The 27653-nt window shown below is 46.3% G+C and overlaps 1 protein-coding gene across 1 annotated transcript in view; it reads left to right on the top strand.

Annotated features, from left to right (window-relative positions):
- Positions 1-17813, top strand: part of LOC138577213 (ceramide synthase 2-like) — a 929909-nt gene extending 912096 nt beyond the window's left edge. The window contains exon 11 of the mRNA XM_069649612.1: positions 14431-17813. Within this exon, the coding sequence (XP_069505713.1) occupies positions 14431-14631 (201 nt within the window). The 3' untranslated portion in view covers positions 14632-17813. The remainder of the gene's footprint in view (positions 1-14430) is intronic.
- Positions 17814-27653: the final 9840 nt, after the last annotated feature.

The raw sequence follows: 27653 nt of genomic DNA, 5'->3' as shown, positions 1-27653 counted from the left end.
CTTCCTGTGGCATCGACTACCGCTGCAGTTTCACCTGTTCTTATCTCCAGTAGTCCATTTCCCAAATCAAGCCTTGCGCAATCTCTCGGTCTCTCTCTCTCTCTCTTCTAACTCCCCGTTCTTCCTTAATCACATTTCGTCACTTTCAACTTCGTCCCTGTCTTCTCTCATTTCTTTTGAGGGCATTACTCCCTCACCAAAATTCCTCTTACCTGTCTCTTTCAACCTCTTTGCCCCCGCCCCCGGAATGACCCACCTTCCAACCAACTGTTCTCATATTCACTCTTTGCCGTCTACGCCAATTGGAACTAGTTTAGCTGAATCACCTCTAATTCCAAAATACAAACAAGACTCATGACATTGAGACATTCATTTATAAGGAACAATGACAGCAGAAAATTGGAATATACGTCTTAATGGCAGAACAGCCAGTTTGAATCGGATCTAATACAACATTAAAAGATGGATGATGGCTTTTGAATATACAATATAATTTGCCTTGAGAAAGACCTAGTGGTCGAAACACGTGTCGGCAACCCAAGTTATGCCTCCATTGAACATATGAGCTAAGTTAATGATGCCACAAAGGAAAGGCAATTTTAGTGTATGAGCAAAGGGCAGCAAAGTTTATTAGTAAGGGTAAAACAAGAATAAAAGTACACTATACATTATGACACTGTGTTATAGAATTGTTATTGATTGATGTGTGGTGGAATAGAAAACAGAACATAACTATCAATTATTGATTAAAATAATATATGTGCATGAGTACACAATAAAAGTACAATTGAGGTTACATGCAATGGTAATTGCAGTTTGCCATGCCCCATGTGTACGAATGCAGCTATAATAAGAGCGTAACGGTACGGTCAAAGTGATTTCAAGCAATTTATAGGCACAAAACATGCATAGTACTGCATTTCCTCATTTTCTAGTATGAACCCCACCATGCCTTTCTGGTATGCGGATCTGGTCTGGGGAACAAAGAGCCCCACTTGCTATGGCAAACTTGGGTTGCATAGCACCACTGAATCGCTTTCCTTATTACGGAAACCTTCCTACCCCTCTGCCTGACCAATACCAGCTTCTGTCCCTAGGTCCTAAACAAGCCTCCTGCGTTATCTGAGAGTCTCAACCTGAGCCCGGGATCTCTGCAGATCCCTGAAGTTGACCCACCCTAACCCATTCCTGGTCATTGGCTCTAACCCCAGGTAACTATCCGGCTATGAACACTGTCGCTCTTGAGCTCCTCCTTCTCTTGCTCCTGTCTTCACTCCTGCTTCTCCACCTCCTACTGCTCTTGTCCTCACACCAGCTCTGCTAACCCGGACTCCACACAGGAGAGCTCGCCTCTCCCTACACAGCTAGAGCAATACTGTTGCCTTTGATGGCGTTTATAATCAAGTGATCAGAGTAATCGGGCCTGATCAGCTGCCCCATTCCTTCCTAAGTTTCCCTGTACCTGATTGCCCCATGGCCCTGAATCTCCCACCTCCCCCCCTCATCTCCAAGTTAGTGTATTTTGGAATGTTGATGTCCTTCCACTGTTAGAATCAGGCAGGAGTATTATGGTGGCATTGCGTGCTGACATTCCGCCTGTATGGTTCATTGGGAAAATGGTTAATTAAAGCCAGAAGTTCATTATCATGTACAAAGCTTAAGAACCTGATTCCTGTTTCAGCCTTATGTTTTGCTGTGCAGCTCATTATGCAATCAGCGTCAGGATTTTTCTTTCCTTGCGGGGACGAGGGGGTGTTGTGGTGGTGGCAGCGGCAGCGTTGGCTGCGGTGGTCTGCAGGACCCACATGTTTTCCGAAGCTCTCTTGGGTTGTATCCAGGAATGGTTGGCTTCCACCAGTTCCCCACTCTTTCTTTTTGATGGGGCCAGAGTGGCCTTGAGGCATGCCCCGCTCAGCTCTTCTGAAAAGCAGTAAGAACCAGAAAACAATGCCAGTGGTCCCTGCTAGATGCTCCATGGTGCCTGGCGGGAATCTCTCTCCATGGACCTGGTACTCACATTTCACTGTTCCTTTTTATAATAAATCAATACCAGGAAAAGGATAAATTAATTCGCCACTGAACTGGTCCCCATGAGAGGCAGTATTCAAAAGTAAGAATCGTATCTCGCCATCAAGTGATCATGCACACTATTGGCCAACAATTTACCTCTCATCTGCATATCCAGGATCAAGGACACAACCACGGTATACTATGGTGGTTCTTAACACTTAGCCATTTTCCTATACAGCCACTCATCGACCTGGTAACCTCCAGTCCAATGTGGGTTATAGATCATTAGTATCTGGCAAGCACGGCGCACCGGGAATCCAACGTGTTGATTGGCTCTTTTCCGAGCCATACCACACGGTATTCCTGTGTACGCCGTGCGTGCTGTGTTCTCTGTTCCCAGCGAGGGGCGTGGCAGCCCCTCAGCCAATGAGGAGGCTCGAAATGGGGCAACCCCCGCTCCAGACCACCCCATAGCTGGAGGCTGCCTTCGTTTTTTTTTTTTCTGTTTTGAAACGCGGCTGGGGTACTAATGGCAATAAGACCCTCGGCGGCGGGCCAATACCGCCCACGGTAATGCCCCTGGGGCTTTGTTAAGTAACTACGGCCCCGGGGGCATTACGTGGGGCGGTATTGGCCCACCACCTCGGGTCTTATTGCCACACTCTGTCACAGCTTGACCAATAATGTCAGGGCCCATCTGTAATAAATTTAGACCACAGGGATCCCTCGGAACACATACCTCAGAGCGACATAACAAGGTGCGGCTGAGATTAGCCATAGCCTGGGACCACCAGTGGCAGAGCCTCATTACAAAGAAGGATCAGCAATGCGCAGCTGGCGGCCACGCACATCCCGATGCAGTCTCGCATGGAAAACGAGAGCCGCCCCACAGCCAGCCCACAGGAGCAGATGGAGCGGGGATCCTGGACCACATAGAGGGGATGAACACAGGAGGATGACAGATAGGGCATGGCAGCCCTAAAACAAGGACACGGACGCCGCGGAAGGGACACGGTAGAGGGGTGGACAATGACCTGGGTCCTCCCAGACTCCACTGATGCCATTAAACATTGTGCAAACAACAGGCACAGCCATTCGAGGAAGGAAAGTGACTGCAGCAGGCGAGGGAAGAATGAGGCGGTCTAAGCCCTATGATCATGGTGCAATCTGACTGGAGGAAGAGCAGGCCCCCAAACTATTGGGCTATATGCTGATCAATCCAGACAAAGGGGGCGGTGTTGCAACCACAAACCAACAGGAAATGAGAGAGAAGGAGGCAAAGTATAAAAGTGAAAGTCCCCGAAAGAAAAGTAGCTCATTCACCTGAAGAGGAGGTGGACTAGAATGCCTGGCTGTTTAAAGGCAGCGTGAAGGAGGAGGTGGACTAGAATACCTGGCTGTTTAAAGGCAGCGTGAAGGAGGAGATGGACTAGAATACCTGGCTGTTTAAAGGCGTGAAGGAGGAGGTGGACTAGAATTCCTGGCTGTTTAAAGGCAGCGTGAAGGAAGAGGTGGACTAGAATTCCTGGCTGTTTAAAGGCAACGTGAAGGAGGAGGTGGACTAGAATTCCTGGCTGTTTAAAGGCAACGTGAAGGAGGAGGTGGACTAGAATTCCTGGCTGTTTAAAGGCAGCGTGAAGGAGGAGGTGGACTAGAATGCCTGGCTGTTTAAAGGCAGCGTGAAGGAAAGGAGAAAGAAGCCAACCCCATAAGAAATAAGAAACTGTTCATTCTTCTCTTTCTCAAGAATGAACAGTAGGGGAATCGGCCTGCCCCTCATGTTGTCTAGTTGCGTTATTCTGGAGGACCGAGACAGCCCACTCAATGGTGTTATCCCCGGTCGCTCGACTGTTGTGCCTACTAACTACTTGACAGCCATGATCGAGATGACGGCTGAAATATTTCATGTAACTGCACATTGTCTTGATGCTGGGAAATTACTTGGTTGTGTAGCCTGGGAAATTGTTGCGGGGAGTTTTGGCAACATCTATATTTGGAAACTGATTAATTTGTAAACTCTATGAAAAGCCTACAGCTAGTGTATGCATTAATTCAGAGTTCACTATTAAATGACAGATTCCTGGGGGAACTAGGCTCTGTTGGCCCCTTTCCCCATTACTATTTAAGTTATATGTTCAACCACTGATACCATGCATCAAAGAGAACCAGAGGTCACTGTGATAGAATATTCTCCGTTATGCCTAAAGTATTAGTGTATCTATTGTTTTTATTTTAGTGAGCATTTGTTAGGTGCTTATACAGCAGAATTGTGTTTGAAAGCGCCACAAGGCTAAATGAGAAGGGAACAGGGGAGAGCAAAAACATTGGCAAAACAGTAAATATACAATTGTGGTGCCGAAGTCGTGCAAGTGCAGTGAAAAAGTGCAGGAGGTAGGGATGGTGTGAGGGAGGGGCAAGGAATGGACAGGTTATGGTGGGGGCACGGGAAAGAATTGTCAAGGAGGAGGCCTCCGACCAAGTGCTAGTGCAGGCGACTCCCAAGGTTGTGAGGTAGAGCTGCCAAGCAGGGGCCCGCAGTGGCAGTGCAGCGGGGGTGTGGAGGAGGTGATGGTATTCACTGAGTAAAAGGGACCTGGTATCCTGTGAGATTCATGAGGACCAAGCCACCGGTCTCAGCTGCAGTGGGGCGATTTGCAGGGAAGGAAAAGAGGGAAAGAGGCAGAGAAAAGCAGAGTATGAGCAGTTTCCGGAACTTAAGGAGGTCTGGCTCAGGTCTGAGAGGGGCATGGAGGCTATTCCAAAGGGAGGCACCAGCTGAGGAGAGAGACTTGCCCCCCACTCTCTGCTTGGAGAAGCGTTTGACAATCAAAGAATCAAAGAGTTAGAGTTAGAGGGGCGGTGGGCTCTAGCAGGGGAGTATATAGGAAGGGAGAGTTGGAAATGGCGTGGTCCCAGGCCCCAGAAAGCCTTGTGAATGTATCAGGATGGTGGTGCTAAAAGTATCCTAGCTATCAAATACGATTAGGGCCTATATATCCGATAATTAAGGAATTTTGCCCCCATTCAAGGTACAAATTATTTCTGTGATGACCCTGTAATTAGCTCATTATTTCAGGAATACAAAATGTGTTTTCCTTAAATTATTACATGAAATGCAGATTTTGGCAACTTTTATTGGACTAACTTAATATTATGCAGAGAAGGAACAATGCATTAGACTTTTTCATCAGATAGTGTGCCTTCAGTCTGTTGCACTGTTATAAAAGGGGTCTGGGCTACTTTTCGCACCTCTTTACGGTGCCAAAGTCCCACCAGCCTGACCTCTGCACCATACCTGACTTCTCAGGTTTCAACCTGCATCTTCTGTGAGAAACCCAAGGGTGTCTCACTCGCTAGTTCCTGGGGATCTGTTGTCCAGGTGGCCAGCGGATGGCCATCGCCATTGGATCCAGTTCCTGGGGGTGGACAAGTGCGGGAGGATCACCTAGGTGAGGGTTCTTCTGAGACTGGAAGTGGGACACCGACGATTGAGACGTGGTATCCCCTTCATTGTAACACCTTTTCCCCATCCTACCCTGTAGGATATTTGGAAGCTTTACCCCCCTTTCCCACACGAACACTTGCTCACACTATAACAAACAACAAACTAACACCAGAGCCGTTTACCTGACATGTCCCAAGACATGAGTCAGGCAGAGTCAGGCAATTGACAATAATCACGCACACCTGACGGCCCTTTACCTTCCCCACATGGATAAAAGGCAGAGCATGAAAGCATACTTTGAGCAAGACCGATCACACGAGGAGACAGCTACACCAAACCAGCAGTTTAAATGGAGGAGAAAGGCAGCGAGACCTGGAAAGACGACCCTTGCCCCTTTCAACTCAGACCCACAAAGCCTCCGAAACTGGAAAGTATAAGACTGGGAGTTTCAGCTGGCGTGCAGAACAGCAGATGGCGATCGTACACCGGGGCCTCCCGCATTGATAATGCAGGCGGGGAGACAAGTTGGTACTATCCTCGACTCCAGGGAAGCTAACGGGTTGAGCTCAGCTGGTGAGTCGAAGGAAGCTGATAGCAAACCGAACTGTGTTGAGCCAAAGGTTGCAACTGACAACCTTGTGAATGCTAGACAGTTGTACAAGAAAGAACTTGTGTGTCTGTTTGAACTTTAAAGAAAGCCCAGTTGAAGTCCAATGCAGAGGGATCCGGCGCCACATGGGCGCTCATTTGAAAGACTCTGACCGGGACCTATTCTTTGAAACTACCAGAACCAGAAACCCCAGGAAAGGGTGGCATGAGGTGTCACAGTGGTCCTATAAGGGTTAGGTCAAATGCCTTATACAATCGAAAGTCACTGACCTGTAGCCAGAGTGAAGCTAAGGGAAGGGAACCCAGCTTTCCGAGAAGATTGTGAACTGTGTAATAAAGGCAAGTGTGAACCCGACAGAGGGATGCCATGAGAAAGCTAGAAGGAAAACCTTGCTGTCTGATGAAAATGAGAAATGCACAAACTGTGTTAAAATACATGAATTGTGTTAAAGAAAGACCGTATTGAACGGACGAAGGGAGGCCCAAACTGCAAGGAGGATCCGAACCTGACAGAGGGAGATCCTAGGGGTGAAAGGCAAGCGCCCAAGGTGCAAGACCACAGAGAGAAATGTTGTTTATTTTGAATAAGAGGTGTCAAGAGTAATACACCTGGGAACATTGTGTTGAAAAGAGTAAACCCGGCCGAGGGCTGTTCACTGTGTTGTTTGTTTAAAAAGACATTAAAGCTCCTGAATATTATGAACTGTATGTGAAAAGCCATAGTGCACGACGGAGGGAGGCCCGAGCTGAAAGGAGGATCCGAACCCGGCACAGGGAGATCTTAGGGGCGAAGAGCAATCGCTCTTCAGGAATACTGAAGAAACTTTTGTTTGTTTGTTACTTTGAACCAGCAGGCCTTCAAAGGCAAGAGACTTCCAGGAAAGAGACTTAGCCCCTGAAGGTGCTGGTATTGTTGAACATGAACTGTGAACCTCGTGCTGTTGAGACCAAGGAGTGTGCTGTGCTCGAAAGTCCTGCCTTGTCCCGTGCTTCAACCGTGGGGGATGGAGACCCATCCTTACCATCCTGACTTTCATTTTGTGAACACTTCTTTCTTTTCTGGTGAACATTATCCCACTCTTTTTGTAATTTAGCAGTAAGGAATTGGCAATAGTTTTTTTTTAGCATAGGCCCTTTTTATTTGACAAGACACCACTAGGGCTGCCTTATTATTATTTGATGGTCATAGCTTGCTCCCATCTTAGATTTAGGTTTAGACTAGGCGTTTATCTCACACATTATAAAGTTCAATAAACACCCTCGAACTGTGATCACTTCCGTCTGTCTTTATTGTTGCCACCATGAATTCCTTACGTATGGTGGCAGGTGTGGGATGGGATTCAACTGATAAAAATGTAAACCCATGCTTATAATTGTGGTACCACCAGAAGGGGAAAATAAAATAGTTGATCTTCTTGACACTGACCGCGCATCCATGGCCAAAGAGGTATTGTTCTCTCAGTTGCGTGTCCCAACTGGTCAACAAAAACTGTTCTTTAAAACTCAAGTATTGCTAGACACCCTTCCTCTCTCTCATTACAACATACAACAGTGGGATTGGATAATCCTAAAAATCTGACCTGTTTTTTCCTTCATCAGACCTAGTGCTCTGAATCGCCCTCCTTCTGGACCTTTTTGTTTTGGTACTCCGCCATTAGCAGTTGCAGGGACATCTGGCTTGGGGATTGAAAAACTGCAGCCCACTGCTTCAGCTGACTCAGAGTCAGAAGGGTCAGACGATTTGGAGACTTTATCTGACGGAGTCGAAAGGTGCTTCCTTTCTGATTCAGAACCATCTACAGAAGTGACCCTTACACCTCCAGAAGAAATGGCCGACCTAGCCAATGTGATTGGCAAGTTAGCGGGCCACCAAATACAGGCCGAGATCAGAATTCAAGAAAACTTAAGCAAACTGGTGGAACTACAAGCAAGACCCTTATTACCACAGGGGGTGCTTCAACCATATCTTGAAGGTGAAAGTAAAGGATTTTTTATTTTAAACTTCTAACGCCTAGCTGACCAACTAGGGTGGGAAGAGAACCTTAAAATATGCTATTTAGCCCATCTACTGAAAGGTGAATTACAAACCTCCTATCAGCTACTTAATCTTGCACAGGGAGCTACCTTTTGATCCATCAAAGAAGGACTATTAAAAAGAGTGGGGCAAACCTGCAATTTTTAGCAGCAGAAACCAAGGGCCATCAGACTGAACCTGGGGGAAACCCCCTTAGAAATGGGTGAACGGGTTAAAAACACTGTGGCCCTGTGGATTAGTGAGAAATCCTTAGAAGAACTGATAGAGATAATCCCCCTGGAACAGTTCACTAATTCCTTACAACCTGTTTTGCAGAAAGCTGTTCTGCAGTTAAATTGACCTACACAGAACCATTTAGATGCAGTTTAACACGTTCATTTGACCCATCGTTGGGAATAATGGAAGGATCATAAACCAATCCACCGACCCCAACCTCAGGGAGTAGATAAACCAGGGGGATCATACCAAACCAAAGAAGGCTTGACAGGAGTGAGAGTGGAAATCAGGAAACTTTACCCAAAGGTCAAAGAGGAAAGTAAAAGGGAGGACATAAAAGAGAGCAGACCATCTCCTCCAGTCTGTTTCTCATGTAAAGAAACAGGACACTTAGCTAGACACTGCCCAAAGAACATAAGAGACGAACCTATGGAAATAGTTTGTTTAAAGGGCGAAGAGTGGGAAGTACCCAAGGAAGAGCTAGAAACATTTAGCATCTATTTGTCAGACTCCTACCGAATTTACCTATGAAAAAGCCTGAGTAAACGGGAGACAAGTACGGGCCTTGGTTGACTCAGGTAGCAAGCAAACTGCGATACAGGCCAATTTGATTTCAACTAGAGATCTAGACAACGCATCCCTAGTCAGTCACCTGTGTACATGGAGACAATGAAGTGTATCCTAAAATACCTGTACACATCGAAATATGGGATAAATCCTGTGAGGTGCCGTCAGCCATCATTCTGGGACTCCCCGAAGAAGTTATCCTGGGGAGGGATTTCGCCTCATTCCCTACTCGTTTACAACAAACTCCACCTCCATATTGAGATTTTGTACCTCAGAATTCTTGGCAGGTGAACTACTACTCCCAAAACTCTCCAATATGGAACTGGGAAACCTCTGAAGCAGTAAAATCCAAAGTTGATTTTGAACACCAATTCATGGGGTATTGTAGAGAGACCAATAACATCATTCCACCTCTACCTACGCTGACCAAAAACCATCAGTGGAATATGCAAAGTTCCTGCACATCTCTCGTCCCTATTGTCTTCCTGGTCTTAACAACGGAAGACCCGGGCAGAGAATAGGCATATCCACCTAGGATAGGGTAAGGGTATGTCAGAAACCCAAGGTTGTCTCACTTACTAGTCCCCGGGGATCTGTCTTCCAGGTGTCCAGGATACAGCCATCGCTATTGGACCCAGTTCCTGGGGGCGGACCAGTGAGCGAGGAGCACCCAGGGGAGGGTTCTTTGGAGAGTGGAAGTGTGACACCGAGGGTTATGATGCGGTATTCCCTTCCTTGTAACACCTGTAGGATATTTGGAAGCTTTACCCTCAGCCCCTTTTCCCACACGAACACTTGCTTACACTATAACAAACAACGGACTAACACCTGAGCCGTTTACCTGATATGTCCCAACACACGGGTCAAGAAGAGTCAGGCAATTGGCAATAATCATGCACACCTGACGGCCCTTTACCTTCCCCACATTGATGAAAGGTGGAGCATGAAAGCACACTTCAAGCAAGGCAGATCGCACAAGGAGACCGCTACACCATACCGGCAGTTCAAATGGAGGAGAAAGGCAGAGAGACCTGGAAAGACGACAAAGGGGGAATTACCCTTGCCCTTTTCAACTCAGACCCACAAAGCCTATGAACTGGAAAGTATAAGACCGGGAGTTTCAGCTGCCGTGCAGAACAACAGATGTTGATGGTACACAGGGGCCTCCCACATTGATAACGCAGGGGGGGGAAGGCAAGCTGGCTACAGTGGTACTATCCTTGACTCCAGAGAAGAGAGAAGACAACGGGTACAGCACAGCCGGTGAGTCGGAGGAAACTGATAGCAAACCGAACTGTGCTGAGCCCAAGTTTGCAAGTAGCAACCTTGTGAACGCCAGGAATTCGTACAAGAAAGAACTTGTGTGTGTGTTTGAACTTTAAAGAAAGCCCAGTTGAAGTCCAGGTGCAGAGGGATCCAGCACCACATGGCCGCTCTTTTGAAAGACTCTGAACGGGCCCTATTCTTTGAAACTACAAGAACCAGAAGCCCTAGGAAAGGGTGGCGTGAGGGATCAGAGTGGTCCTGTAAGGGTTAGGTAAAATCCCATATACAATCGAAAGTCTCTGACCCGTAGCCAGGGAAAGCTAGGGGAAGGGAACCCAGCTTTCCGAGAATATTGTGAACTGTGTAATAAAGGCAAGTGTGAACCTGACAGAGGGATACCATGAGAAAGCTAGGAGAAGGAAAACCTTGCTGACCGATGAAAATGAGCAATGCATGAATTGTGGTAAAATACATGAATTGTGTTAAAGAAAGGCCGCAGTGAACCCGATGGAGGGAGATCCAAACTACCAGGAGGATCCGAGCCCAGCAGAGGCAGATCCTAGGGAAGAGAGGCAAGCACCCAAGGTGCAAGACCACAGAGAGAACCTATGTTTAGTTTGATTAACGGGCGTCATGAGTAATGAACCCCGGAAATATTGTGTCGACAAGAGTAAACCCGGTCGAGGATTTGTTCACAGTGTTGGTTGTTTAAAAAGGCATTAAAGCTCCTGAATATTTTAACTGTATGTGAAAGGCTGTAGTGAACCTGACGGAGGGAGGCCCGAGTTGAGAAGAGGATCCGAGTCCGGCAGAGGGAGATCTTAGGCGCAAAGAGCAATCACCCAAGGTACAGGAATACCGAAGCAACTTTTGTTTGTTTGAATGTTACTTTGAACTAGCAGACCTTCGAAGGCCAGAAACTTCCAGGAAAGAAACTTAGCCCCTGAAGGTGCTGGCATTGTTGAACTTGAACTGTGAACCTCGTGCTGACGAGGCCACGTAGTGTGCTCTGCTCGAGAGTCCCACCATGTCCCCTGCTTCAAACGTTGGGAAAGGAGACCCAGCCTTACCATCCTGACTTTCATTTTGTGAACATTTCTTTCTTTTCTGGTCAACATTATCCTACGCTCTTTTTGTGATTTAGCAGTAAGGAATTGCCAATAGTTTTTTTTAGCATAGGCCCTTTTTTTTTGTGGGTGGTCGAACAAGGGATACTACTTTAGGCAGACAATCTTCCGCCTGCAGAATGAAGAGGCAGACCCCATCGATCAGCCTGGCTTTAGCAAATCATGAATGGGAACAGAACTAAGAGATTGTACAAGAATTCTTTAACCTGTGGGATTCCCTGCAACAGATGTCTTTTTGCCACTCATCTAAATAGGAAGTGTCCTTTCTTTGCCTCTCTGGAGGGCCTGGTGCCGATCCCTTCTCTGGCGGTCCAGGTGCCGATTCTTCTAGGCAATGCTCTGGATGTTGCATAGGATGGAATGAACAGCTATGGCATTTCATCCTTTCTGCCTAATTCAATGAACTCTTCTGAAATTACAGCGGTCGAGGGACTGTTCACTAACTCTGATAACTCCTTGGTGGTCAGCCAGATTTTGGAATTTTGAAAATACTAGGGGTTACAATTACCACCACTTACAATCTAACAAAATCTGCCAGCTTTTAAGGAGCAGTTCGTTTCAGTCTGTCCCCATTCTTGGAATCCATCATTTTCCATAGTTTTCACTGGGGATTTGTAGGTTTTAACGTGTGCACTTAATACACTGTGGTAAATCCTCCAATTTTTGGTGGTGAGATGGAGGAAAGACTTCTAGCAACATGCAGCCTGTATCGCCTCTACTTCACCTCCAATCTTGCAGCTAGGCGGTGCGTTAAATGTGGCAGTAAATGTGCTACTTTTTTACTGCACAACCAATGAGGCTCCTTGTTTTGTAGCACAGTAGCCGTTACTATCACTAACGCATAGATACTCACGTTTTTTCAACCTCCAAGAGAGGAAAGGCTGAGAACGCCGTTCCGCGTTTGGGAATGTTGATCTAGTATATTATTAATACAGATGTATGCATGCTTAACACGCTGGTCGGATTTTGGAACCATCGTGGGTCTCAAATTTATCAATGTGCATTTCAACTTTAGTTACTGTACATGACCAATGTATCCCCCACAGAAATAAATACATGCTACCTACGTTTTTCTGTAGGAAATGCACCACCTGTATATATTGCAGGCAGGGGCGCATAGGGGCAAAGGGCAAATACCACCTAGGCTGGAGGGGCTGTTGCCCCATGAACCAGAGAGCCAAAATGTCAAATAAAGTGAAAAAGACGAAATCCTTTAGAATCGACCCTGCCACAAAGAAACAGAGTGCTGCAACGCCTTCTCAGATTCTGTGTAAATAGGGTGAGGCATTGGTTTTGATTGCTGCAATTTTGTACATGTGCATGGATGACCCCCACACGTAGGCTTCCACAGTGAGTGAGAGGAGGCTGCAGGAGCATGGTCATACCGCCCAGTGGCAAAGTATGTATTCAAATAACAGATTCTGTGACCCTTGATGGTAATGTTGGCATCACTTCTCCCCATGCATTATTTTGGTAAAATGGTGAGAGGATGCTTGCCCTTTGTGAAAATGTTGTTCACTCTATTGAAGGGAAGCACCTGTGCATCAGTAAAAAAGAAAGATTTAAAAATGTGGGGCCAGTTTGGATATTTTACCTCCACCGTCATGGTTACAAATTCAAAGTCACTCATTTTCCAATTTGGTTCTGTGTCTTCACATCGCTGACATTTGCTGCCCGGGTCTTTGGCCGCCACTCCCTTCATCCCACATCCACACTTACCCAGCACTGCAGCCTCCATCCCGGTGCGCCATACTGCTTCCGCTCCCACCCCTTCCTTGCCGACTGACCGCCCTCCCCTTCACATTCCGTTCCTGCCCACTCTGCACCAACATTCCTTACACGGGCCTGGAAGTCCACGTGTTACCGCTGCCACCTTTGCGTCATGGTAAGGACACACGCTGCAAAGGTGGCGCAGGTAAGACAGGCCAGCTGCATTTTACTAATTATTCTTAGTGTATTAAGATATTTTGGGAGTACCCCTTTATTTTGTTTTCTCTTTGTTTTTGAATGTATGTATAGTCAGGACGATTAACTAGAAGGCAGATCTTTGGTCATGTACAACACAGTTAAGCATGTTGTAAAAATGTAAGCAAAGATTTCATTAAAAAGAAAAGCTGCATTGTGGAGCCACTGCCTAATTCTTACATAAAGGTGCTACTCATTACAACAACAAAAAGGTACAACCAAATATTATGTTGATAAATATGTCATCAGAAGAACAACTTGAAAGAAAGCATTTCATTGTACTGCAGTACACTAGACCAAAAGTCAACCACTTACCCATCTCACAGTTGCCCGGCCCGGTCACACAGCTAAGATCTGCTCCGACATCAGACTTCTATCGCTCTTCTTGCATCAGGGCTTTCCTGTGTCCTACCCGCACCTCACCTCTTTTGGGTATCCTTTCCCTGGCTGCTTTACACTCCGTGTATTGCATCACACATCCAAATATGTCGTGTGCTTATTGGCTCCAGTTCTTTTGGTGATGAATGCAATGGTGTGTATTGCAAGCCAAGCTCAGCTCTATTAAAGGTCATAGTGAGATGGGGGGAAATAGGCCAGAAAATGAGTGCATTAGTGCACGGCCCCTCCCCTCCCTCAACCCCACTCCTCAGCTGCAAATTGTCCAGGTCTCCGGGACATGTCGAAACCTTGACTTAAATGTACAAATTTGGTTGTCATCAAAAGGTAGGAAACTACACGAGGGAAACATCTAGATAGTGACTGGCGCATGACTAAAAATAAAGGACAAACTCTGGAAGATTTTGTGCCACCCAACTGAAGATATCAAAATGACATCACTTATTACCTGCCTGCCTGGGTGTTCACTTGAGCTGCCTGCATAAGACCATGCACTGCCTATGATGAACATCCCAAGCAAACTGGTTATGTTCTCAATCTTCTAGGTGTTGTTTCAGAAGCAATGGTTGGGATCATCTGTCACCATATCTGACGCCACATGCTCTTCCAATAACAAAGTCCATAGTTGTATATCCCTGTGTTTTGCTTACTCAGAGATATTTTGTTTTTGATGATCAGTGATTGATTGGAGCTTCTGTGTGGTTTTGTGGGAGTTTGTGTGATTTGAGGTCACTTGTAGTTGCCGCTAGTTTCTGCAACTCTGACTGATCTCCTCCTTGCCTCTTGCCCCGCAGGTGGAAAAGGATATGAGGAGTGATGTGGAAGAGAGCGACGGCAGTGGCAATGAAGAAGAGGCTCCAGGGGACGCAAAACAAAACGGGATCACACACCTCCGCCAGCGTCCAGCAAACTGCAAACCCAGCGACCTGCAGAAGGACACCACGGAGCCCAACGGCATAGCACAACTCGCAAACGGACATTCCATGCAGAGCTAACCGGAGGCATCTTTATAACCGGACTATAATGGCGGAAGATGTTGATGGAGAGTGCCCACAGACTGCACCAATTCCTGCAAGATGTGATCCCCTGTAATTTTAACAGCTTAAATGTCAGTGTCCTCACAGAATACGGTTTATGTTCCATGCCGAAGAGAGACATGGGGACTGTGCAGAGATTTCATTTAATCCACATAATTTTCCAATCCTATGGGAACTTATTTTATTCCAATTTTCAAGCATGTAGCTTAATGCACTACATTGAACACTCTTTCCATGTAGGTTCTCGTGTTTTTGTTATTTTCCTCCTTAACGTTTGCTGAGTTGGGGGTGGGGGGGGTCCTCCTTTCAAAAAACATCTTCACCGACCAACCAAACCGCAGCGTCAGAAATGCTGGCTAGCTTTCAAAACAGCTAGACTTAAAAGGTTCATGGAAGTGTTTCTGGGGACCAAGTCTGCAGACTGGGCCAAAAGATTAAAAGATCACTATTTGTGAAGAATCATTTAAGTCAATGGACAATTGAGAACTTGTGCAGCTTCAATATCAGAAGTCACGCCTAGGGCACCTGGGTGAAAAACTGCAATCATAACCACTGGACCATATGAATTTATGACAAAAGCAAGAATACAGAGAAGGCCGACAGCATGAGAGCAGGTTCTGTATGGGTAACTGCACTAAATGAGGCTCTTTCTGAAAGACTGTAAAATGGGAATCCTGGAGACAGGCTATATTAGTGAAAGAGGGGACCTGCACCAGAACTCCCCTGTAGAGTAGAGTGCCAACAGCTCATTGGCATTAATAATGCACTCGAAACAGGTGTTTTCCAGTTAGGAGTGTCTTGATCAAGGGGTCCTGTTATGCCATTGGAGAGAGGCCTCGCTAGGAGGGGCCTAGGGGGCTATTGCCCCGGCTCTTTTGGTTGTAGCCCTGGATAGAAGCTACAGGGTTACAACCAAAAGGTTAGCTAGCCTGAGCCCCATCAGCCCCGACATTAGTCTAGCCCCGGATCTTTTCCAGACCTAGCAACACCCGTGCCTTTGGATATGGATCGATTTGGGAGAAACAGAAAGATGAAATTCTCAATGGAACAGCCCCAGACGTAGCAGATGGGATAGAACCAATGAACAGGCCAATCCAGAGAGAGGTTCCAGAGGATGCTGGGTGGTGGGAGTAGAAGGAAAATGTAAGTCGGGAAGAGCAGGGCAGGCTGGATGGAATGTTGGTCGCTTTCTAGCAACTTTTTCTGTCCATGTCTAGTTACACCGCTGCACTTTTTCGGCACTCAGTGTTTTGTGGGATGTGAGAGGGATGGGGGAGGTAGAAACTGAAAATGAAGTAGAACTCTGAGAGGGCAGCAGTAAAGACCAAGTTCTTTTCCAGCACTTGATGGTAAACATGTGGACCCACACGGGATCAATTACCTACAAAGTGTACATTGTAAGGGGTGTTGACTACCTACTTTTGCAAATTTGTAAACTTGCGCCCCCTCCGTGCATTTTCCAACTCACAAGAGTGTTAACAGAAAAAATCATCCAAACACTTTTCTTGCACTTCGTTCTGCAAAAAGCCTCAGTGCCACCTGCCATTTACACGTGGTAGACCACGTTTACAATCCATTCCTATGGAGTTGGCCCAAAGGGATCCATTGCTTGTACGCCAGCATGAAAGTATCATGCTGGGACAAACCCATGCGGTTTTTGCAGCTTGACTGGGAATGCATGTATCGCTCCCCCAACTAGGCCTGAAAAAATAACAAGAATCTCTGGGAGCATAAAGAAAGGAGTTAAGACAGGCAGAACACTTTTATGCCTATTTTGAGTACTTTTTATATGCTCCGGATAGAGTGTCTAGGCAGAAATGAGGCAATTCTGTACTCATCGCTTCCAGAACTTGTGAGCATGTTCCTTTAAAAAAACTGCACTGGTCCCTGTACTCTGTTGTGAATCCAGAGAAGCTACCATTGCCGCAGTCTACGTGTGTCCTTCCACCACAGTCTGCGACACCACGCTACTGCCTCTCTTGCACGTGTCTCACATCCAGACCGCTGCTTCTCTTTCCACTGGTCTGAGTCCTGTGTCCTACCAGTGACTCTCCTTTTCTGATGTAACCTGAAGAACGCTTGTACCGTGTCCCCAAGTCTGGCAACAGGACCAATGCGTCTCTCCGACCCTATTTTACATCTAGACTGCAGCCTTTTTCTCCTGCTGGGGAATCCAGGCCACTGCTTCTTTTTCCACTGGTCTGACACTGAAACCACTAAAACTCTGTCCCGTGGTCTGACATCTTCACCACTGCTCAGCAGTCCCATAGTCCAAACTCCAGACCACTTCTTATCGGGCTGGTGCAAGTATATATGTCGCACCGCATGAAACACCAAGTTTCCCCACTTCCCCAGGCAATGCCGTATTGCAGCACCAGTCCTGCAACTTTTCTTTCCTTGTCTGACACAAGGACCACTGGTTTTTCCCCAGCCCAGAGCAGCATGTCACAGGAGAGCTCCGGCCACAGCTTCCATTGCAGAACGCATATCGCTAGCGAGCTCTGTGAGTGTGGTCATTCATGGCTGCTAGGCCTGCCACAAAGACGTTCTGCCCGATTGTGCCGAGTAACCTATCGATGCATGCCTTTCACAGGGGACATATCAGAGAGGGCAGTAGAATGATTTGGGTAGAGTGTGAGCAGTCACTCATAGGTAGCAGCCGGTCACAGGAAGGCTCTGAGTTGTTCAGAACTTGATTGACGGTGGTTGCCTCTATGCGGTTCCTTCAGACCAAATGATTATGCTTTGCATAGGACAGTCTAAAGGGAGAACTGTGAACTTAAATACTTGTACACTCTTGAGGGTGGGTAGTGGCCGTGCCATGCTTGGGGATTGAAACAGCGTTCATGTTTTTTTGTACCTAATGTATTTTGCGTTCAGAAGGTCGCTTTATCGTGGAGGCATGGCCGCAGGTCTACAATGTGTCGGTTGTATGTCTATTGCTTGTATTACTGAACTGTCTAATGTATTTTTTCAACAGGACCTGCTTTGGTTGTTTCAAGAAACCTTTTTTTTAGGAAACACAGGTAGAACGTGGCTGCAGAGGATGATTTGTGCAGATGGAAGTCCAGGGAAACATTTGTTTCTGGTCTGTTCTCTGTAATGTATGTCGATAATAAACCTACTCCCATGTGTCAGAAGTGTTTCTTGTGTGAAGCGATGAAGACTAATTCTGATATATGTGAACTAGTTATTACTTCATTTCACATGCGCATAATCGGTAGGTTATACATTGGTCGCCATTGGTTCGTGAGTAGTCAAGAATGGCAATCTTTTGTGTTCTATAATCTTGAAAAATAAAGGAGGCTTCTGGGGTTCATGAGTTTTAGGCTTACATTTGGGTTTTCAATGCCAATGAATGTTCATTGTGTGTGCCAATTACCCTTAAGCCAAAGCGTTTCAACCTTTCCTAGGTCTTTCGCAAGGCTGGGCTTGATCATGCGCACTTGCTTGTGCTCAAAAAAGCATTGTGTCATCTTCTGTATTTTGTATATTAATTCCATGCACCTGGAGTTTCCAGTATGTCCAATAAGGGGCTCACTCCTTGTAGAAGAGTGGCCGTGCCTGATGGCGTCCGCAAGATTTGCGATATGAGCCTTCTTTACATGGGCCCAGTGGGCTTTCCTTCGATGTCTCTGTGGGAAGAGCTTTGGAGCGATGTTCATTCTTGAAGGTGCCAGGATGGCAGATCTTCCAGATGCCCCACACACTCCATGCCTCCCACACTCCTTCAGATGACCCGCAGCTCTAGTGTACTTAATAGGTTCAGAGCCTATCCATCTACTATCAACCACCATGCTGTAGATTCTTTCACTCCACAATCCGAGGGCTGCTCATATGGCTAACCGTCCCGGTCAGCACCAACTACAAACAACATAGAGATTTTGATATGGGCACCCAGTTAACATGTACATCCAACCTGCATCCATCAACACAAAAGGTGCCTTTCTACTAATACAACCTGCCCTCCTTTCTTACAGAGCCATGCACAGCAAAGCCAACATTCTTGGTAGCAGGGCACTATGGAAGACCACTTTCTGTCATATAAGCTTTAAGGTTTTTGTGTATGGAGGCAAGCAATTATCGATGCCGTTCTCCAGTCTAGGGTAACACATATGTTTGATTGATTCCACTGTTCCTGCACCTATATTAGAGGATTTCAAAACATTTTACTTGGTTTAAGTGAATGTAGCAACCAGTTGGCATCATCAGAGACATGATTTCAGACCATGCACCATGGCATCATAGAACTTAAAACCTAAATCCCAGAGCTCTTTCAGAGGAAAAGAAGTATGCTAAGGAAAGATCGCAGGAGCTGGACAGCAGGAGAAGGGGTCCGATGTGAATCTATGGACGATACTACTCTTACAGGTCAATAACAGTATTTTTTCCAGCAATGGAAGTTCATTTTTTTCTCTCACAGCATTGGACGTTCTGCCGATTAACATGATTGGTTGAGTAAATGCCAAGCAGTAAGAGCTTAGGGTAGGGGGCATCACCTGATGCTCAATCAAGCATTGAACCCTTTGGAAGATACCAGTACTGGTATTTATTGCACAAGTTCAGTCACTATCATATTTACCTGCCCATTAATCCTTGGGGGGGACCTCTCTGTAACAGCAATGCCTTTAAAATGTATATACCAGAAATGGAAGGGAGGGTGTGCGACCAGAATGTGTCAATGTTGGCCATGTGTTTTGTTTGGGTCTATTGACACATCACAACCATAGAGTTCTTGATATTCAGAATTTTGGGAACTGGACGCCTTGAGTGTTATGCATGTTTTCAGCTACAATACACTGATGTCAGATAGAAATTTATTTTAACATTTATGCAAGCATGCATATCCCATGGGCATCTAGGTGCTAGTTACAGTGGTACAGATACAGTTGCCATGTCAGTCGATGATGTAGAGGCATGGCAAAATTAGTTGCCGAGAAGGGTTTTGACTTTCTTCCTGAATAGGTAATAGGACGGTTCATTTTGCAAGTGGGGCAGGGGGTTGTTCCAGAGGGTGGTAGTGCAGACTGGTAAGCTAAATCCACCCAGGATCCAGTGGACAGACCTTCTGGCATCCGGGATCTGGTCGTGCTTGCCTATGTCCAGTGCAGCCCGGAGGGCGTTGTTCTGTATTATTTGTAGTTTGTTCAAGTTTTTTTCTGAGGTGTCACACAGTAGTGTATTACAGTGCAGCCAATGAGGGCTCCAAGCTAGACTCCAAACTATCTGTGTTGAATGTACCCCTTCTGCAGAGCCCCAATCATGCGTTTGAGAGTTCTATTAAACCTCTCCACTAAGCCATTCGTTTGTGGATGATAAGCCGATGAAAACATATAAGTAACCCCACGCTCTTTCCACATGTCTTACATGTACTTAAACATAAAGTTGTTGCCTCTGTCTGACACAACTTCTTTAGGGGGAAACCAACCCTATTAAAAATGCCAAGTAATGCTTTTGTAACTGACTTGGCAATCAGTCTTCAATGGGATGGCTTCAGGATATAAGGTGGCATGGGCACCAAGATCAACCTATTGCCAGAGGATGTCTGAGGGTCAAGGGGACCTACAATGTCGATCCCTACCCTTTCAAACGGCACTCCGATCACAGGGAGTGGCACCAATGGAGCATGGATTGTTGAGCCACTTTTACCAGAAATCTGACAAGTGGCACAACTTGGGCCAGGAGAGATGCATGAATAGCCTCTGCTTGGTTCTCTTGATCCCAAGGTGACCAGCTAATGGAACTTCATGCAGCAGTTGTAGGAGGAAGGGTCTTACTTGAAGGGGTACCACCAAACTCCTATGGTCACCTTCAGTAGACTTTGTGGGCTCACTGTACAAGAGCCCATATTCCAAATAAATCCTATGTTTCCAAGAAGGTTCACCCTCAAGCTGGGAAAAGGTGTGTCTCCTTAGTCCTTCTAAAGATGGGCACTCACGTTGGCCCTTACTAAACTCTTCCCTATCAGGACCACCTTCAACCAATAAACTTTGGAGTTCAGGATGGTCATGTGGGTTGAGAATTTCGGGCAGCACCTCTTCCTCGTCAGGTTCAGGTGCTTGGCCAACTACCTCCACCTCAGTGGCAGGTGAATTAGGGGGAAATTTTCTTTCCCTCTTCTGTGTTTCTTGACTGCCTTACTCTTGGGTTTCCCCTTTAGCTTTGGCTTAGCCTTGGACTTGGCCAGGGCCGCCTTTGTTTGTGAACTTGTGTGTTTTCTTTCTGCTGTGTCCCCCACAAGACCTAAGTCTCTGAGGTCATTTCCCAGCAGAAACTTTCCAGGGACTTGCCTTTGAACATTCAAAGGTATCCTTACTACTGTACCATTAATGGTTAGATTTACAGGCATTACTGGGAACGTGTGAGGGGGGCCGTCAACTAACTTGGTGGGCATCAAGGGAGCTCTGGCAAGCACTTCTTAGTTTACCAAAGTGGAATCCACCACAGTTCTGCTGGCCCCACTATCCCTAAGAGCAGGAGTGTCAACTCCATTGATTAGCACACGGTCTTTAAAGTAGTTATTGGTATTATCCGGAATGCTAGCATAGGCCTCTGAAATTCTAGGCTCCCATGAACCCAGGGATACTAAGACTACTTCAGACTCTATCCCGCTCGTGAAGGAGTCTGTAGAGAAGGATGCACCTGTAACAATTTCTTCCTTTCTTCCTCCTCATAAGAGGGGAAGGCCAGGCTCACAGAGTGGACCCCCAAGGTTCTGACCTTGCATCTGGGGTCCCTCTTGATGTGGTCACTTGCTGCACAAGCCACAAATGATCCGCTATGTCTTGGGACATAGGGAAACTTACAGTATCCAGAGCTATGCTTGGGAGGATGATTCCCACTATTCTGAACATTCTTATGTGACTTACCCTTGTTATGCCTTTTGTGGCCCTTATGGTAGGAGGTTTTATCAGATCTCCCACCTTCGTTATCTTTGTGCTTTTCCCCTCCTCCTGCTTACCAGAAGCAGGCTTGTCCTTATAGGACACTCTGTGCGACACCCATACATCTGCTGAAATGGCTAACGTTTTTGGATCTATCTCTTTAGAATCAGTCAAGTGTTGCTTAAGCTCAGGGGAACAAGAAGCAAAAATATGTTGAAGCATGACTAAACAAATCATACCCTCAATGGTGGTGACCTTGTAACCTTCCACCCAACCAGTCAAGTTTTTCAAGGAATCAGTTGATACCGAAGTATTACCCTCTTTCTTTTTGTAATCACTTCAGGTATTGGGCAGGAGTCTTCCCAAACTTCAAGACCAGAGATTGCTTCAATTTTGCAAAGTCTTTTCTGTCAGCCCTTGGCATTTCCAGAATGGCACTGCAGCCAGAATGGGGTAGTCGACTGAGCAACCATGCAATCCTATCAGCATCCACAACTTCTTGCGCTTCACATGTATATTCAAATGCAGTCAACCAATCCATGATGTAATTGTTGTCTTCATACATGCTGAGCAGATCTTATGGGAACCGTGGATGAGAGAAGGAGCTAGACCCATTACCAGGTCTTCTAGAGGAGACATTGGCAGCTTGTAACTTGGCAAGCTCCAACTGGTGATCACTGTCCTCTTGTTTCTCTGCTTGCTCCAGTTCTAGATTAGCCATGCAGAGTTCAAGCTCGTTCTGCTTAAACAGTAGCTTGTCTTTTGAATTCCAGCAGGGACTCGTCCTCAGAGCCAGCAAAAGAAGCATGGGACTCTACATCATCCCTATCATCATCTGTCTCATCAATGATGGCAGCAACATTTCGGCAGTCCGAGGGATAAGCTCTGATCTGGTTTTCCTGCCATTCCATGATCTTTTGGATCATCTCAGCTCTTGTGCCAGAGGCGGACAAGCCTCTTTCCACAGAGATGATTTGGAAGCACTCAAAGTTACGCTCGCAATTGCTTCAATGCTATAAGTAAGGCAGGTGGCTTACAGTTAAATTTAAACTAAGGTCACTGTGTTTTTTGTGTAACTATAACTTGGGTATTTCAACAGTGCGCAACACTGAGTACCTCCGATCTGATCCCACCACTGTACATCAATTTGTTAAGATGGATTACTAAACTCTGACCTGGTGGGCAGACGTTTAGGAGGCCACCCTAGTTTAGTGGATCACGGGAACCTTTTGGACAAACCAGACCAATCTACGGTAGCTTGGCAGGCAGTCAACACTACGTCTCTGCAGGGCTGAGAGTGATCAGAAGCCCAAAATGAGCATACACAGTAAAACTTCACAGATTACTCTTAGACAGTTGTATATCAAAAATACATTTATTATAGAGCTTATAACTAAACACGATTAACTACAGTAATAATAAAACGGTTACCACACATGCCTTTCTTTAAGTAACATATATACATAATACGTTCAGCCTAATGCTGATGATCGGGGAGCAAATAACCCCAATCTGCAACAGAAGGGGTAAATTCAACACAAATATCGCATTAGGCAGTTATTTGAAGTCCATACCTATTTTATGCAGTCCAGCCCTAAGAAGTGAGGAGCTTTCTGCTCAAAGTACAGCAGTCATGTGTAAAGTGAAAAGCACGTTGTCTTCAGGGAGCTGTAGCTGTTCAGGAAGGGGGTTGAGGCGATGAAGAATAAAGCCCTACTCCTTTAGGAAGATCTACCCTTGCAGATAGTGACCTTTGGAGTTCAGGAATAGCTGTTGAGTGCAGGCTAGCCGTACCCAGAGGAGCTAGAACAATGAGTTTTGGCGGGAGAGGCCCCATGACCACAAGTAAGCGATGACCAGAGCCTCGAGTCTCAACTCGGGACATCAGCGCTCCTGTATGAAACTCCGGGTTCAAGCTTGTCAGTACGCTGTATGGCCCAGGAACACTTCCGTAGATGCTCTTTGCGAGAGTAAGCAAGAGGTGCTGAGAGTAGTTGGTCCCACTACTCCATAGGGTCAAAGCGCTCTTGCAGGCATTCTTGGTACGATACAAAAGCAGGGGTCCGATGGGACAACAGCGGGTTCAAGGTGCCAAACCTTCCAGCATGTTTCCAGCACTTTCACAAGTCTGCTCTTTCATTCAGGATATTTAGCTCCTTCTGTAGTTAGGTGTGAACTTCAGGTGATCGACCTGGAATGTATGCAGAGCCCCTTCTCTTATCCAAGATTCATTTTGTGCCCAAATCCAAGATAACCAATTGAATATCTGCCTTCTTGCATGCATGCCAGGTGCGGGCCAATCGTGGCCCACAGTGGTTCCAGTCATTCAGGCCTACCAGATATATTGGCACCAGTAGTGTGAATTGGTACCACACCGTCCCAACCCTCTCCCAGGGCAATAGAATACGTAAAATGCAGGAGCCCGTGAAAGAAGTGATTTTTGGAGGAGGCTGCATGCCCAAATAAGGAATAACCGGGTCTCATGACCTGGGGGAAGGCAAAGGACAAAATGGCCCAAGGACAGAACAAAAGACTTTGTGGCACGGCCATTTCTGGCTCTGGCCACAGTCTTGGGCCAAACGCGGTATGGTCCATAAAAACGAAGTAAAAATACTTAAAAAATAAACTGCTGCCACCAGTTAATCTTTGGCACACTTGTACAAACACGAACAAAGCCTTAGAAGGTAGCTAGGGCCATAAAAAAAAAGGACCCCTATGTGCGGTACTGTAAGGTACTTGACACATAGATAAAAAGTTACCAAGAAATGGCAACATTGTTTCCCAATACTGACAGCCTGAAGGACGTGTCAGTTTCCTCATAACAAATGAGCGAAAGTCCAGAGGAGTGCAGCTGAAGGCAGTGCTCCACTGAAAAAAGTCAAGTTAGGTAAGCCAAACAAAGGCAAAATGTTGGGTCGGGGGGGGGGTCCATAAATGGAAGGAAAATTGCACTTAAGGGAAATCGTTCCTAACAAAAGTTGGGCCAAGCTTTGAATAGATTCACATTTGGGTTGGCTTTGATTTTTCTGGGCAGTAGGTTTCAGTGGAGCAAGTAGGGAGAAAGAATGGAATAGAGCGGAGGCCCAGGTAGGGTATGAGATGATGATGTTGAGTGCAGAGCAGGACTGGAGGGCATGAGCTGGAAAGTAAACTAAGGTACAATCAGACAGGTACTGAGGAGCAAACCATTGATAGCTTTGTAGACTAGGAGAAGAAACTTGAAATACAGTGGTTGTTCATGGAGAGCCAACCAGCATGTTGTCGGTAGGTAGAAGTGGGAGAGGAGCTGATTAGGCTGTAGAGAGTACAGGTAACAAAGTTGAGGCCTTTGTCTATAAGGCGTAAAGCATAAATGAATTGTTGCAGTTGTAGGACGCTATCAAAGAGGACCCCAAGATTGCAATCCTTCGGTGAGGGAGTGTTAGGGAGAATTCTCTGTTTAGGCTGAATTTCCCAACCTATTGAGTCCCCCAGCAGCTTTGCTGGATTTTTGGGGTTTATTTTTTTCTCCTGCCAAGAGTGAGACTCTTTTACCCTCACTCTTGGGCATGACTTGAGAGTGTTTCTGTGACTTGCTATGCGCTTATGGGCTATGGGGTATTTTTTTCCCCATAGGCTATCATTGGTTTTTGAATGTGTTACACAGCACCCTCAGTGCAGTAACATAGGGGTGTCATTGAGACCCCCAAACATAGACTCCACACCCTGGGACTGACTACTGTCTCCCTGGGTCTGTAAAGTCCCCATTGACTTTACTAGTCTTAATTTAGGAACTTAACCAGTACAAACCATCATACTGTGGAAGTACTGGTAGGGGCAATTAGATTGCCCTGGGTTTGTTGTCGAGGGGGTACTGTCCCGTCCCCCCTCGCCGAGTTTCTGGCTGGTGGCAGTGGATACCACGGAAATATTCCACCGGAATATTTCCCAATGGGATTTCCCATTGATTTTAATGCACCACTTTTTTGGTGCAATGTTAAAGATACCTCCGGTTTATTTATTTAATATAAGTTCACCGGTTGGGATTTTTTGCCAGGACTCGCCGCCAAAATGGCGTCTAGGTTCACTTCAGTAATCCTGAACCCGAGTCGAGCCTTTGTTCCACTTTTGGCGGGCTTCTGCACAGAAGCCCTCCAAAGTGGTGCCATTCTGTCTGGGTACCACAGGGGGTGTGGGGAGGGGGTTTAGGCACCCTGGACTGAGTTGCCTTGCCAACTCATGTCGCGCTCTGGTGCGATTGGCCCAAGTGGTGAGCCACCCCGCTCACCACTTAGCATGTTTGAGTGACAGCTAGGCTGTATGAATGGGGGTTTGCTGCATAAAAGCAGGGTCTTTGGGACTGGTTCTGGAGAAGTCGCCACAGGACCTAAGAAGCCGAAGAGGGAGAAGCCGAGCCGACCTGCCAAGACGACACCACCGGTGGAGCCCTGCGGAACCGTCTCACCACTTTTCCCGACGACAGAGGAGATCTCCCGCCGGAGAGTCTTCTTCCCTTGACTGGTGGGGACAACCAGTTTCTGCCTTCTTCTCGCCGCCCTGAAGTACCTCGTGGCCGCCTTGCCTGTGCCAAGCACCCCGGCACCCGGGATACCACTTTTTACCTCAACCGCGAAAGAGGGGTAACATCCTTTTAACCGGAAAAACTCCACGGCTGGTTTCTTCCCTGGTAGTGCAACGACCTTCAGCTTTCCTCCACGATGAGATCTTCTCCTCCTCTGGACGACGCCGTGACTTGCACCCACTACCAGGAACAACTGCCCCCGCTGGAGGATCCTTTCCATTTTTAAAAGGTGCTGTGTTCCGCCCGGCTTCCCTTGCCACCGATTGTACGGGGTAGATTTAGCCCCCGGCTCTCGACCCTGGGTAAGCCTGGGCACCCTAACTAAACTTTTCTTAACTGGGAAAAACCTTTTCTACTCACCTGTAAAGACTTGTGACATTGTGTGATCTTGGGCATCTTTTTGCCTGGCTTTCCCTAGAGTGGGCCTGGCAACCGAACTTCCTTGCTCCACAATAGACTGCCTTTCTACACTCACTGTGAATCTCTGAAAAGTGTTCTACCTGGCTGTTTTCACTTCCTTTGCCTTTTCCCTCCCTTTTAACTAACTTGTTGGAGTGCCATCTAACGTTAAGCGCTCACCTCTGTTTGGAAATAAGTGGTGTTAACTTAGACTTGTCCAACAAATAACTAGGGATGTACATATGAGTAATAGTGACTGTGTTTTGACTTACTTACCTTTTCTGTGCTAGTGTAATTTATGAGTGTGTCTTTTAAATAAATAATTATATACTTTTACACCTAGCTCTGGTCAGTGTTTGCTTGTACTATTGTGCCTCTGTACCTATTATGTATGCTCTGTATACTGCCTAACTCTTCTTGAGGGAAGTCTGACTGCTCAGCCACAGCTACCAGGTAAACCTGGGTGGTGCAGACTGCTACCAAGTGAGTTTACTGCCAAACACCTGTAGTCTTAAATCTTTTGCAGTGGTCCCAGAGGGAACTGCACAGGTTTCTGTCTAACAGGGAGCAAGAAGATCAGGCGGGAAGGAGATAGAAGAGCAGAGGGGAGCAATGACATTGAAAGATGGGAGAAATATGACTTCCGTTTTTGAAGAATTCAGCATGAGGCAGAAAAGTGCCATCCAGTGACAAATTACACTGATAGTTAGTTATCTGTTCTGAGAAGGCTGGGGCGAAGACGGGAAAGGAGAAAAATATTTGAGTGTCTTCCGCAAAAAGGTGATGTATTTGTATTTCTTTATTTGCAAGCGTGCCGGGCCCAAAGGCATCTGGGTGCTTGTTTTAGGTTACAGAAGCATCTGGTACAATTTATAGTGCAGGACTGATAATGATACATAGTGTTAATAGTTACAAAGTTGGCAGTGAATAAATGACATACTAGTGATAATTAAAATATACAATGTGGGATACAGATTACAGTACAGTGTTAATAGTTACAAAGATTGGCAGTGATAACATTCTAAACTGGTGATAGTTACAAAATATACAGTGCGGGATGCATGAATGATATAGAGAGATGAATGTACAAGAATAGGTTCAGAATATATATAGTAGCAACTTCTATATGTGAAGTA

Source organism: Ambystoma mexicanum, chromosome 1p, assembly GCF_040938575.1.
Source record: "Ambystoma mexicanum isolate Mex_15411 chromosome 1p, UKY_AmexF1_1, whole genome shotgun sequence".
In the NCBI taxonomy this organism is placed as follows: domain Eukaryota; kingdom Metazoa; phylum Chordata; class Amphibia; order Caudata; family Ambystomatidae; genus Ambystoma; species Ambystoma mexicanum.
The sequence above is the reverse complement of the archived record's forward strand: the minus strand, read 5'-3'. Positions and strand labels throughout refer to the sequence as shown.